The sequence below is a fragment of the Argiope bruennichi genome, chromosome X1, assembly GCF_947563725.1.
Source record: "Argiope bruennichi chromosome X1, qqArgBrue1.1, whole genome shotgun sequence".
NCBI classification, from domain to species: domain Eukaryota; kingdom Metazoa; phylum Arthropoda; class Arachnida; order Araneae; family Araneidae; genus Argiope; species Argiope bruennichi.
The window spans coordinates 115815865-115831028 of NC_079162.1; the positions used below are offsets into that span (position 1 = coordinate 115815865).

Sequence of the window (15164 nt, forward strand, 5' to 3'; positions counted from 1 at the left end):
TATCAGACCCTCAATATTACTTTCAAATATGTGACTGATTTTAAAAGTTAATAAATAAAATTAAGGTTAATAGTAAAGTTAATAATAAAAATTAACTAAATTATTTACAACAAAAAAAATCAATATTTCAAAAAACAGTTTGAAATAATGAAAACATAAAAAGTTGGCTTTTTATGCTGTTTTATATTGAGTTTTTCATATGCACATAAGCAAACTTATAAAACTTTTTTTTAAGTATATAAAAAGAAATTCCATTTATTTTATAGATAATTATGATTGTCTTTCTAAAGTTTAAAAGAATTCTTGATATGTTTAAAATTTTTCCCATATAACTTTCAATATTCAAAAACTTAATGATTAGAATGGTGATATGTAATAGAAAATAAACTTTTAATGTTACTTCTCTTAAAAGAATGTAAAGAACAAAGAATAGAAAAATACTTTAGTAGTGTAATAACTATATTTATTAAAAAGTTCAAACAAATAGTTTATATGCTAAATATTAGAATATGTGAGACATAAATGATTTACATTAAAAATTTCTGACTGAAATATGACTTGTTACTTCTAACAAAACATATATATTTCAGAATATTTGATGCACAATCTCTCGACCATATCAAAATACATAAAGCATCAATATTTCCTTTTTTTATTATAAAATTATATGTATAACAAAATTTTTGTTCACTAATTTTCTAATTTATATTCTGATTGCACTGGAACAATAATCTCAACAAAAAATATTTTATAATTATGGATATTTAGATGGCAATTCGTATTTTTAATAATATCAGTGGATATATTCTTTAACCATATTTGAAGACACTTCTTAACAGAAAAAAAAAAAAAACTGACTTTTTATACCAATGATTCTGCTTTATTCACAATACATGAATTAAAAAAGTGCGCTTTCTTCTGTAGCATTATTTAACATCTAAATTGGACAAGAAAAACGCAATTTTTCTGAAATGAAACACGCATCAATGCAACTTTCTAACATAAATATTGCATTCATTTTTAATACTAATTATACAGCGCTACACCACAAAAGTATGCATGGTAACATTCAATTCTTAACACAAAGATCGAAAAATCATTTTTTCAATGCTAAACCGATCGCGACAAACGCATGCATTAAAGAACGTTTTCGGCAATTCATATTACCTTCGGTATAATCAAACAAAAGTTTTATTCTTTTAATTAAAGAATCTAATTGGAGTGAGACAATTGTGTTTATAGAAAAAGATGCCGCAACTCCCTAGCAGAAATGTCAATTCCTCGCTCGCGTGTTTAGTTCTGATTTCTGAATTCAACTTTCCATACACGATCGAAGTTGCCGCATCTCTCTAAAAGCCAAGCATCATTAATATGTAATTTAGACTAGACGGAAATGAATTCTGGAAAAAACAGATTGATACACGGTATTTTAAATAAAATGACAGCAAAATATAATCTTCAAGAGCTAAGAGTTTACAAAAGCAACAATTCCTAAAACTATTGGTGAACAGATTAATTGTTCGATGACCATAACCGTAATCACAGTTTTGTTTTGAAAATTTTTGTTTCTGTTTTGGTGTGATGTAACGAAGCAATCTAATGGTTCTCGTGTAGTCCTTCAGTCCTGTTTAGAAAGTAAAGTTATGGGCCAATTTTATTTTTTTTAATTGAACATGAAATGAGTTATAAATGTATATTTATTAATATGTGACCCTTATACAATAACCTTTTTATATCTAACATGCTATATTAAATTTTATTCCAACATAATTATGTCGACTAGCGATTAAGTTTATAATTTGTTTCTGACATTCAAAATTTTGTTTGTTATATTATAACTCACAGAAAATCGAAACATGAATTATTATTAAGTTTGGTAGACCACCATGATTACTGTTTTTTGTTAATTTTCAGTTTGTAAATACTCTGCTCTAGATATCTAAAGAAACTCCATAGGTAATATTCTGTTTTGTCGACTTTTTACATCTATTATTGGACTTATTTTACATTTATTATTTGATTTTTACATCGCAAGTCTGGTTGTACCGCATTTTCTTATTTATTTCAGATTTATATTTAACCATGGTTTTTGTGTTATATATTTTTTATAAAAAAAATACACAACATTACCTATATTAAAGCTGTACTGCAAATATTCTGTTAAACCCGTAAATAAAGACACCCGTTCAGAAGAAATAAGTAATATAACTGTTATAAATTGTATTTTATTTGAATGGTAAAATTATTATTTCAATGGTGAATATTGCAAATGTCTATATGTATTAAAAATTTTACTTAAAGAAAGATTTGGATATTTAGGTTTATAGTTTTTAGCAAGGAAATAGTTGATTATTAACCTAGATTAAAAATTAAAATAAATTCTTACTGATGAGAGAGATTATATTTGAGTTATTATTACACAATGCAGTAACTATAATTCAACTGTAAATATTAATTTGAAATCAAATTAGTATTTCAATATCAAAAATATTTTTGTCCCATATGTTATGAATTAATTAATGAATTTTTGTGACATTTAATGATTAGTTATTAATGGCTCATTATCTATGAATTAATATTAAAAATTTTATTCCATACACTTGTTTATGACATGCACAAAATAAATCTATATTCACTTCTCATTATGCCATAGAGAAATATTAACTAATTTTCTAAGAAATTATTCACCAACTTCATAACTTCATTCCTTTAAACTTTTTTTTTTTTTTTTTTTGCAAAACAAATTTTGATTATCTTATCAAATATAAAGTAGAAATGTTTTGGGGCAGATATTCTTTTAAAATGGAATAATAATATAAGATTATGCTTGTGCTAAAGTATTTGCTTATATTTTTAACAAACTCATAATTCATTTAAAATAGCAGAAAATCCTTTTATATCAACATTAAATAAAGGTATTGAGATATCAAAACTGCATTTTTTTAAAAATTTTTGGTTGTTGTTGTTGTTGAATATTTAATATGAATTTTGGTAGGGAAAAAAATTATAATATTTTATTATTTATGTTTCTTTACTGCTTTTCTGATATCTTTATAGAACATCCTCAGTAAAAGACATTTATAAAGATACAAAAAAAAGTGAAATGTGAAAGGTAAAAAAAATGTTGCTTTAATTCAATATCAATAATAATTGCACTTTTTAACTGAAAAGACCCCTCAATACTCTGCTCCATAAATATGTTTTTTTTTTTTTTTTTTTTTCAAAATTGAAATGCTTCAATTATTCCACAATTGAAAATGAAGGAAATTTCAAAGGATAATAGAAAAGTTACCATCCTTCTGCTTTTTTTTTATAAATCAATATTTAATATTATAATATACTTTTAATAACTGTATGAATAATAAAAACTTGTAATATAAGCTAGCTTTTTATATGACATTTCTGTTATAGCATTAGTCCAGATATATACGGAAATTTTTGTAATTAAAATGTACTCAGGCAAGGATCTATAATTATTAGTTGACCCATTAAAAATAATTTATTGCTTTAATGAAAATCTTACAAAATTAAGAATATTGCATTTTATTTTTATTCATTGATATTTGTAAATATGTTTGTATGCATAATGAAAATTATAAATAATATTGAGTAAGAAAAATTTAAATGTTTCTTGAATATATGGGTGTCTCCTACACTTCTCCTGTGTTTTCAGTTGCATTTTTTTAAGTGGTATTTTATAAAAAAATACTTCAGAGTCAATTTAGAAAAAATGAGTATCTAAAATAGATTTTTTAAAAATATTCTAAGCTCATTGTTTTGAATTTTAATACTAAAAATTAGAATATTTTTCCTTAAATTTAATGGTTACTTCAATTCTTTTTAATATTTATTTATTGCACAGCTCATCATGATTAGGAAATTTAAAATAAATTTTGGAATTTCCAAAAATAAAGTTAAAGGAATAAGAAAAATAATTACAATGGAACTAGTTTGGTAAATAACTCTTTTAAATGACTCTGATATCTGCTTTATATAAAATGGCAATCTATCTAATAGCATACTGCTTTTTTTGTTTGTACATGTGTGTGTTTCCACTGTATATTAACCTTCAATTCTTAAAATTAAGTACTGAGAGTTATATATTTGTTTTGTTTTAATTTATTGAAGATTATTTATTGGATTTTTATGAAAATAACTAAAATGCCTGAAATTTATTGGCAACTGAACAAAATATACTCAAGCAGTCAGAGAGATTTGCCCATGTCTAACAAAAGAATCATTAAAAGTTGTAATTGAGTGAACCAGAATGCTTGTATAGTATAGCTGTTTTTTATTATTATTATTATTATTCATATATATCTATATAGTTGCCACAATCAAATAATATGGCCCATTATAATAAAGGTAATAATGAATTTTAAAGAATTAATTGCTGCAAAAAAAAAAAGAAAAGAAAACTGTCAATTTGGAATTTTGTTGATGAAAATGTTTTTCCTTAATGCATTAAAACAAGATTATAGAGTATTTGCCAGAATGTTTTGCCAAATTAACATGGAAATGAGATCTCTTGTATTCAAATAGTTCAATTCTTCATATTTTGCATCTGAAGTAATTTTCAGCTGTATCAAGGATGTTTCAAAACCATTAATCCAGATTAACTTCAGTTCATGTAGCATTTTTTTTTTTTTTTTTTTTTTTTGTAAATTACCAATGATAAATATATCCTCTTTAAGGCTTCTTAGAACTTCTAATTTGGTTAATCTTTTAAAAATGGGATGAAAAAATTTTGAAGGAATTGTGTATAAGCTGATGCATTATTTATAATTTTTGTTAGTTGTGTGCTCTAAGAAACACTGAGCTTTATAATTTTCTTCCAATGAAAGTTATCTTTATAATGTAAAAGACTGATAATATATTTGTGGAATAGGAAATTCCTATAACTCTTTGTCTTTCTTTAGTTGTTGCTGTTAGGCCACATAATACCAATTAATCAAAACAAAAATTTGTGTCAGGTTGATTGCTTCCTTACTTGTGTATTAATATTCATTCAGATATTTTTCTATTTGTTTTATATAAATTATTTTTTGGTTTAGGCACTGAAACTCCAATCTAATCTTTCTCTTTATTAGAATGAATCTCTAATTTGATTGTAATCCTTGAATATTTCATCAGATTCTATTGCAGTGAAATGAAATAAACTTCTTTTCAAATGACCTTAGATTGATATTTTTTAAAATACTTATTACAAATGCTTAAGTAAAATATTTTTTCACTGAAATATTTACATTAACAAAATCATGTAATAATATGAATGTTGCTGATTGCTATAGGATTATTATATATCATCCTATATAATATAAAATTAACAAACTCTTTAAAAATAATGAAGGCAGTACTCTATAAGAAGTGTATCAAACTCTGTATTAATTATTAAAGTTTTTTTATTGCTTTTTAAATTTACTTTTTGGAAATATTCTTGGTTTTAATTGTTAGATTTAGCTTTATTAGCTATGTTTTTAAAAGTAGTATTCATATAAATAAATGTTTTATTAAAATATGAATATAAAATGATAATTTTTATCTTTAAGTTTTAACCATAATGTATAATCTATGAAAAAATGTTGTATGTATCTGTTGGAGACATGGTTTCCAGAGTCCAACAGATTCTTTAAAACTCTGTACCACATAAATAAAAATCAAAAATATGTGTACTATCATAAAAACATTTTTTGGTTAAACATCAGTTTACCTTAAATAATTTTTTTATAATCAAAGAATAGAGCATTTTAGACTTATATTATTCATTGAAATTCATAGATTAAGCTTTTTTATTAAATATGTATATATCGAATTTTATCATCAATTATTTCAAACGTAAATCAAATGCATGTCTTAATCATGTTCTATATTTACTTTTAATAAATACCATTGTTGAAAATATTATAAAAATATGGTATGTTCACGGGCATTAAAATTTGTTGGAAATATACCGAAATTTATTTCTTTTGAACAAAAAGTTCATATAAGTTTTTATTCATTTATGAAATTTCTCTCGCATGAAATATTTAAAAGCTTATCTCTTTCTTGAGCTAAGAGATTACTGATCACCTTGTTCAAAATAAAGAATAGGTCTCATATCTGGCTTTCAATTTCTAAATTTTCTAGAAAGTGAAAACCATAACTATCATACTGCTAATGTGACCGCCGTCATAAACGCCGGTTTAAACAAAGGGGGGAAGGGACAAAAACGGAATATCTATCTGTCTTTATGAATAAAATTAAAACAAAGTGTTAAAAGGCGTGCTATTAAAATTTTAATATGAAATGAAAGGTAATTTATACCGCTATAAATTATATAATGTACCATTAGTGGTACATGTTCCACAGTTTTGGAAACATTGTTATAATACCTTCAAAACTTTTGATTTATGTGCTTTATGTATATTTAAGCTGCCATAATTCGCATGTTATGATTGTCACCTTGCATCGGATCCATCCATCCATTACATCGATCTTTTCCATCGGATCAGTTTCCCACCTTCGGAAACTCAAAAATGCGGGCCCCTCACCAAATCAGCATTGAGACTGATTCTATAAATATTATTTATTGTAGGATTCTGAGCACTCCGCAATTTTGCTCATGCGTTAGGAGACGTTTATTTCGTCAAAAAAGGAGTGAGAGGAAAGATAAAAGGAGATGTTTACATTTAGCAATAGAATGAACTAAAATTATTCTCTGCATTAGGAGGAGTAATAACCGCTCATATTTCTGATTACCACCCCTTAACGAAGTGAAGTCTTGGGATCCTTGAAACGAACATGTAGGTCTTGCAGAGTCGGGACTACGGGTAATTGCATTCAAAAATGTTGTGAAATGTTCTACTTATTTTACTTGCTTTTTAATTCAGGGGAGTAGTGGTATATATCCGTGAATTAATAAGGAAGATTGAATTACAGAGTAAATGTAGTAAATTGGAAATAAAAGAGCTTTTAATTAATTTTGTTAATGTATTAAACTTAATTTTTGCTATTGAATATATACGGATTTTTTTTTAAACTCAAACGAATGGTGATGCATATTTTTGTGTTAACCCTTTTAATTGCCATTTTTTTCTAGTCATATTATGTTAAAATATTTTTAGGCTTGAAATGAGAATAAGAAAAGGGATTCATTTAGCTTATTAGATAAATTTATTTGATTAATTAATTAATTTGGTTAATTAATAATTAAGTAACAAATCAAGACATCATTTTGTCTGAGATAAAGAACTGGAGCATCTAAGTTTCTGACTTACAAAAAAAATTTGTCAGAACTTATTCCAACCTACATAATTTCATACAAAGATTGATAAATTTGGTGGGAAGCATACTTCCCACGGCCCTAGAAAGGGTTAACAAGGAAGATTGAATTGCAGAGTAAATGTAATAAATTGAGAAAAAAAAATAAGAACTTTTAATTTATTTTGGTAAAGGGAAACTTGTGCTAAACAGTTTACAGTGTGGTACTGAAATTGCTAGAAACTTCTTAATAAATAAAACATCAGTATTTGAATAGCGACTCAATATCTATTGCCTTAAATATCTTTCCGTAATTTAACTTAAGATTTTTAATATGCATCCATTTTTACTCTTGAAACAAGACGATTCTTTCATCTTGCCTACAATTCTTCATAAACCGTTTCCTTACTTAACATGTATTTATTATTTTAGTTTTTAATTTAATACAAAAATGGATCCCCATAATTTACTTTCATCTGCATTTCTACAATATATCCCATTGGTTTTATTGTATTTTCATCTACTAGATATTTATAAAAGTGGGAGTGTTTTCCCCTCCATTTTTATCATATGCTTCGGGTCATTCAGTGAATCATAAACGGGTCATTCAGTGAATGACCCGTTTTATGCAGTTTTGTCCGTATAGTGAAACGAGTCGAGTAAACATTTTGGAATAGAAACTCTTCCTTTTCACCAGTTTAGTTCAGCATTTCACACATATCAATAATTGTGGTATAAATATCTAATTCTGAAATCCATTACTCTAGCTTATTTCATTTCTGGATTATCAGGTTTGCATGTATACAAAAAGAATAAATCATATGATTCATTGGCAGTTTTGGCCTAAAATTTGATGCAAGTCTGTAGTTTCGGTAATAAAACCATTTATACAAAAATTTCATTTACCTAACTTGTTTTATAAATAATTGAGTTTGTGAATGAGAATCTACAAAGAGACGAGGGTGGATCAAGTAGGATGTCATAGATGTATTTCATCCAACATTGATTTCCGCTGTGATATTAAGATCAGTGACAAATGTCAGTCTTTAAGTTTGGTGTATTCTGAACTACCGTGTTTAACAGATCAATAGATGTGGTTCTAGAAATTGTTTTTTTTTCAGACTTCAGGAGCTCTAGAACGTTAATAGTTATAAAAAATCTCATAGCCGGATTTTTTTTTTGGGGGGGGGGGAGGGAATAATGACACTTTTCTTTGTATACTCCATATACTCCTAAGTAATAAGAACATATGCTGTAAATGGAGGGGCTAAATTGTGGTATTCTCTGTTGACAAATAAGATATGGTAATCTATGTTATTAACAACTCTACAACTGTTCTCTTGATTATGCTCTAAGTAAATAATTGTACCTCTTAGATTATTTTAAGAATCAAAGTCTATTCAGTGCAGTTTTCATGAAAAATAAAAATGCATATCATTATAATGATATTAAAGTGAAAATTCTAAAAAATCTATATATTCTGAAATGTTTCTAAAATTCAAAGGATATGATATATGTAGAGAGGATGAGTGAACTTATTGTTTTTAAATGAATATTTTAGAAATAAGATGTACCTAATATAGAAAAGAAAAGGGAAGAAAAAAAATCTCTGCATTCTAGAAGGAAAAATAAGTAAAATGAATTAAAGGCATGCAATATGATGCACCCTTTTAAATCTTTTTAAAATGCCTTCCTATTATACCTGTTTTCACCATTCATTTATCAATCGGATCCATTTATAACAATGGTTTAATGCAATTCTATAATGTAAGTAAGTGATCATGAGCTATAATGATCATCAGAAGGCTTGATGGGTATAATAGGATCACTTTAATTTAAACAAACATAAAAAATTCTCAGTGATGGTGAATATTAAAAATTATTGAATCACTACTTTATAATCGAGTTAAAAATATATGTGCAAATTTAAGTCTTGTCTTCTGTAATCCAATCATATTTTGTAATTTCATAGGTAAAATGAAATTTCAAAAGCTGATATTGTTTTAATTCTTGCTCATTTCTGTACTTACATATAGTTGATATATGGATACTTTTGCTTTTTTAGGATTCGTAATCGCAAATTTCAACCTTTATATATCTAAAATTTTTCTGAAGTGCTGTTTGGCCAGAAGATGTCTAAAGATTATCCAGACTCATCACTTTCAGAGAGGGAAAGATTAGAATGGTTGGAAACTTTTGAGCAAATTTCTGAAATTCAAGCTCAAGAAAAGAAAGGGATTAGAGATAGAATGATAAACAAAATAAAAAGTAATCCTTTTGTCCCCATTGGTAAGTTTTTCCCCTCTAATCGTGAATCTTAATTTTAATATTCTTCTGTATTTTCCAGTTAGAAATGTGCATTTTTAAAACTGTAAATACTATTCTTTTATCTTAAGTTATAAATATTCATTGAAATTTTTAATTTTTTTTGGTATTGGTGTTAAGATGTGTTCATAATTTCTTGTCTTATTTACACATGATTTTATTATTATTATTATTATTATTATTATGGAACATCAGAATCATAAAATTGTGCATAATTAATTGTATAAAATTACTTTAATTTTATTTAGTATTTTTTAAAATTATTTTTCCCATGATGTTATAAATTATAATCCAAGCATATTAATTTAACACTATGGAAAAGGCTGTAGTAGATCGCCTCATCGACGAATTCTATATGTCTTAGAGTCTCAGCTAAATTTTGCCAACAATCAGTTATAGATTCATTTTTAATTGCTATTTTGTCAGTTGAATTATCTGGGGTCTTGCTTTCAAAACTAAAAGAAAAATTTGCTTGGTAAATCATTTTTTTTTTTTTTTTTTTCCAAATTGTATTTAAGTACATATTTTGTTCATTATCAATTATTTTTAATTATTTACCATTTTTATGGAAGCTTTGAAAAACCGATATACGAGGGGGTATCTATAAATAATGCACATAATTTTTAACACGATAATAAAAAATAAAAAAAAGTGGAATGAATTATATTATGAAACGAAAATAAAATTATTGACAGTTTATTACATTTTTGCATAACTACCATTTATGTTAAGGCATTTGTCCCAGTGCCGGATCAGTTCGAAAATCTTGGTTTCATATAATGCCTTCGGCTTGTTTGAGGTCTTTATCAAAGTTAAAATTTTGACCGATGAGGAACCTTTTCATGGATCTTGAAAATCTAAGAGTGCCATGTTTGGCCTGTATGAGGGGTGCTCCAGCCGAATCCTTGTAGTTTTGCACGAATGGAGCGAAGCACATGCAGACTTTCATTGTCGTGCAAGAGTACAATTACTCAATATGTCGCACTTCGCTTATCAAAAATAGCAAGTTGCAGTTTAATCAACTTTGCACAGCAAGATTAATCATTGACAGTATTCCATCGGGAAAGGAACTCCGCCATTAGCACATCTGTTATATTCCTGGAGACAGCATCAATTACCTAGAAAAACGTAAAACTGAATTTCTTCCTGGCAGGCGTAGATGGATGTTTCCAGATAATGTTTGCAGCTTTTGATTCCGTTGTAGATTACCATACCTAGGTATCATCCCCCCTGACAGTGTCTGCCAAAAATTCATTACCCTCGTTGTTTGAGAAGTGAAAATATGTCCAATTGCAAGCATTTCTGCATTTGGTCTGCCGTTCCAACAACAGTTTCTTGACCTAGCGTGAAAAGCTTTTATGTACCCTAACTTCTTATGAACCCAGGCAATTCCATAAGAAATGTTAATTATTCCTTTTTTATTTCATTGAATGCCGTCCTACACTTCTCTCATATGACATTTATTGATTGCATCTGCATTTTCACCGGCTGAAGAAGACACTGGCTTCCCAGCTCTGATTTCATCGACCACGGTTGCTTGCCCGCTTTTAGACATTTTACGCCATCTTTCTACATGGTTACGATATCAATACAGTCTACTCCTTAAACACCCATAATTTCCGAATAGATTTCCTTTTTTTTTTTTTTCCTTTGTTGACAAAACTCTTGTCACGTTTCATTACTCTTTCACAGTTGACGATGTAATCGCAAACGTCATTTTAACGATGGCTAATAATACAAGTTACCAAATTTAATGACCTTTCCGGTCCGTTGTATTTAAGTGCTGGTAATTTGTCCATCTATTGTGGTGATTCACAATTTCACCAAATAATTTCGTACTCCAAAGAAAATTTGCATGTGCATCAACTATTGATAACTTCTCGTAAATAGAAACATGACAAAATATTTAGTGAATATAGCAGAAAATTTTGTGAAAAATAAATGAATTGATTATATCATACATTTTTTCATACTGTTATTTTAAGTTTAAGGATATAGGAAATTCAATAATTAAAACAATAAAAATTAAAAATATTAACATTAAGTAATGATAAATTTTAAACTGTGTATTTGCATAATGATATTAAATTACATTAAATATCAAATTACAACAAATCTTAAATTCTACATACAATAAATCTTTTTTAACTCTGTCTCTAACTGCATTTGTTAGGAATTTTTTTGAAACTAATATGGAACATACAAGGAATATTTTACATTTATAGCATACAGCTCAATTGAAAGTTTCACATCCTATGCAAAATATATTCCGTAGCAAAATTCATTGTTGTATTTCTGCCCCAATTTATTAGTTCAGCCTAGAATTCATCACATATTATTTTCTTCCTTTTCAATTTTTTATATGGGAAGAAACAAAAATTTGTTGGTGACTTATGTTTCTGCTGTTATGCAATTTTATCAATGAAGCTGATCACAGAAACTTGTGCCTGAACTCAAAATTATACGAAACGCACAGCTGGAAAAATTCTGCACAAATTATAAATTAAGAAATGTTTCATGGAATCAATTTTATTGAACATATTTCCTTGAAAATTTGTGAAGACTTTTTGTGAATCTTAAAGATTTCTTCTAACTAATGCATTCACTCTAAAATCCATTTTCTTTCTCTACAATTAAAAAATAATGTGCATCTTTAGAAAGGCTTGATTTTAAAGCTGTTTTTAGGAAATTCCCCTTAGTTCTCTATTGCACTGCAATGTCAAAAAATAGAAACATTGAAATATTCATTAAAACATTATTTGTAATATTAAACAAAGTTTTCAAAAGCAAAAACTGGTAAAAGGTACTATAGAATCTATTAAATGTCGTATGCAGTGGATCAGTGTTCATTTTTCTTTTCAAAACGAAAAAAAAAAAAAAATGTCACGTCTAAAACTAACTGAATCTTAAATAAAAAGAATGCCTACATTCCAAAGCCAATGAACTGGCAAATAATGAGTCTTGGTCAATTAAAATTTGTTAGGGAATTTCTTTATGGAAAAATTGTTTAAAATTGGAGAAATGTCAGTAATGCAGTCTTTTGTTTTTCCTTTTCCACTTTTAATATCGTGTTTTTTGTCTCATTCATACCATTACTTTAACTTTATTCTGGGATATTTTAATTTGTTTTTATTTCTTTCAGGTTCTTACAAAGACTTCATATTCCACTTTTCATGTCATGTCATGTTTTGTTTTGTTTTTTCTGTTGTAGTTGTTATTTTTGCAGTTACTATATATAGCTTTACATTTGTACAAGTACTACAAGAAGAATCAGATCATTAAATTGTTTCTAAAGCAGTAATATTTAGGAAGTTTTTATGACAAAAATATATAAAATGAATAAAAGGAAAATGAGAAATTTAAAACCACATGTTCTAAATAAATTGAAATAATTATTAGCACTGATTAAAATTAAGCCTGAAACTTTCATTTTTTAACAACAAACCAAGTACTTTATCCCCCCCCCCCAAGAATGTGTCATGGTCAAATTTCACCTGGCATAACCTCAGATGGAAAGGAAATGTTTATGAAATTAAGTTATTTCTTCTTTGAAAACAAAATTTTATAACAGAGAATATTGATAATTTAAACCACCTTTTGTACAAATATACCAATTACTTTCAAAAAATGGTGGGATCATTTCAGAACTATTTTACTGGGCAGAATGATGCATTTTGCAACTTTTACTTCTCTTTCAAATTAACCTGCCTGGGAGTATGAATATGAACCTAAATAAAAACATTTGTTAAATTATAAAAAAAAATATATATTAAATAATTTATGCTTATAATTATGAAGTTTTATTATATAAGTTTAAAAATTGGTGATTGAGCTTCTAAATGTATATATTGAAAAACATAAAATTTTGAAAACACTAATAACTGACATTTTGCTTTTTTTTTTTAAATTACTGAGCAGCTGACATTTTACATTTTTTTTTATTATTATTTCTGCAAAATGTAATAGTATAACATTTATATGCTGTGTTATTTTTATATTTATTTTATTCTCTTATGTATTTGTGAAAATCGCTAAAGTATATTTCATTATTGCATTTTGCAGGGATGTTGGCAACAACAGCTGCATTGAGCTATGGTGTATATTCAATGCGAAGTGGTAATAAGAAGAGGTCTCAGCAAATGATGCGAGCTAGAGTCCTTTGTCAAGGATTTACAATTGCTGCTTTACTTGTGGGTATTGTTGTTGCAGCCAAAACAAAACCTTCAAAAAATTAATGTCTAAATAGTGTATATTTTGTAAACATTCAGTGTACATAGACAACTGAATAAATTTCTAGCTGCTGAAAACTTAAAAATACCTTTTATAAGGTAATTGGAAAATTGTATAGTTATTATTCTTTGGCTTTTAAGATAAATTATCTTAATCACACTTACTTAATAGAATATTGTATACTTATCTGAATGTCTTTTGTTCATATGCTCTATATGTTTCTATGCATGTCATTATGACTTCATTGGCAATAAAGTTTTCAAGACGGTGTTTCTCATATTTCTAAGATAAAAATCAATATAAACAATGATATGATCAAAAGTATGCTCAGGCGAGATATAATTTTTGAAGGGGGGGGGACGTAGTTGGTTTAGGTAGCCAGAAATATGAAATAAAATCATTTTATAGTGAAATGATATTACTGTGGCATATAACATCATGAAAAGATTAAATACAATTTTGATAAATTAAAATTTTCTTTCTGCCAAATAAATAAATTGGGAAAAATTTCCAATAAATAGGATTATAATTCACTTTTCATTCAAATATCCTATTTGTAGTTTATTATCCTATCTTCATGAAATTTGAAATATGCATTCAACTTCTGATATATTTGCAGGATCATTTGTCCACTTTCCACTGATTACTTACGAAAGAAGTTATTAAATAAAGTTATCTTATAATTATGGAAGTTTCTCATGTAGAATTTCAAAAGTGCTTTAAATAGTTATGTAAGACTGCTGCTATTTATATATTTTATTTAAAATATAATTTATTGTCAATTATTAGAAATAAGTATTTAAATGAGAAGATATTTAAAAAAAAACCTGTAATATTTAAAATATGTTTAAAAAATTACAATACTATAATAAATTTTAAAAGCTATATTTTTGCCAGATGTTAACAATTTATGCCTCCTTAAATGTATTTTTAATGGTGAGCCAACTATTTACCCATGTGCTATTAAAATGTAATACATTTAAGCCACTGTTTTGTGCTGCAGCATAAATTGCTGAATTCTGTTAATGAAGCCCATGAAATTACAGCATTCGGCTTTTAATTAAAATGGGGGGATGAAATGATCAAAAAATGGTAGATGTTACTCCACACCAAGTAAGCATTTAAATATTTTTTAAAAAAATTAAATTGAGTTATTAAAAATCTATCTTTAGAAATATACATTAGTTTAAATAAGTGGGGATGAAAGATTGTGTCGGATCATACAAACAATCATGGTTGTTATAGTTTCATTTTCACCATTAAAAGCAATAAAATTGACAAAATTCATAAGTTTCTTTAAATATGTTTATATGAAAATATGAATTCTTTTAAGTATTGAAAATAAATTCCAATATCTTAGAAATCAGAAA

The 15164-nt window shown here is 26.7% G+C and overlaps 2 protein-coding genes across 4 annotated transcripts in view; one reads left to right on the plus strand and one right to left on the minus strand.

Moving 5' to 3' along the window:
- LOC129959488 (lipopolysaccharide-induced tumor necrosis factor-alpha factor homolog) overlaps positions 1-1465 on the minus strand; it is a 33292-nt gene extending 31827 nt beyond the window's left edge. The window contains exon 1 of the mRNA XM_056072339.1: positions 1168-1465. The gene's annotated coding sequence lies outside the window, so the exon portion shown is untranslated. The remainder of the gene's footprint in view (positions 1-1167) is intronic.
- A 37-nt stretch (positions 1466-1502) lies between these two features.
- LOC129958658 (HIG1 domain family member 2A, mitochondrial-like) lies at positions 1503-14064 on the plus strand. 3 transcript variants are annotated; one of them, XM_056071277.1, is made up of 3 exons: positions 1503-1635; positions 9305-9528; positions 13627-14064. In XM_056071277.1, exons 2-3 carry the CDS (start codon positions 9372-9374, stop codon positions 13797-13799), a joined length of 330 nt encoding a protein of 109 aa, XP_055927252.1. In that variant the 5' UTR covers positions 1503-1635; positions 9305-9371; the 3' UTR covers positions 13800-14064. The 3 variants fall into 3 exon arrangements, with proteins under 3 accessions (XP_055927252.1, XP_055927253.1, XP_055927251.1); XM_056071278.1 differs by having other exon boundaries at positions 1622-1640; XM_056071276.1 differs by lacking the exon at positions 1503-1635 and adding an exon at positions 1820-1956.
- The last annotated feature ends 1100 nt before the right edge of the window (positions 14065-15164 follow it).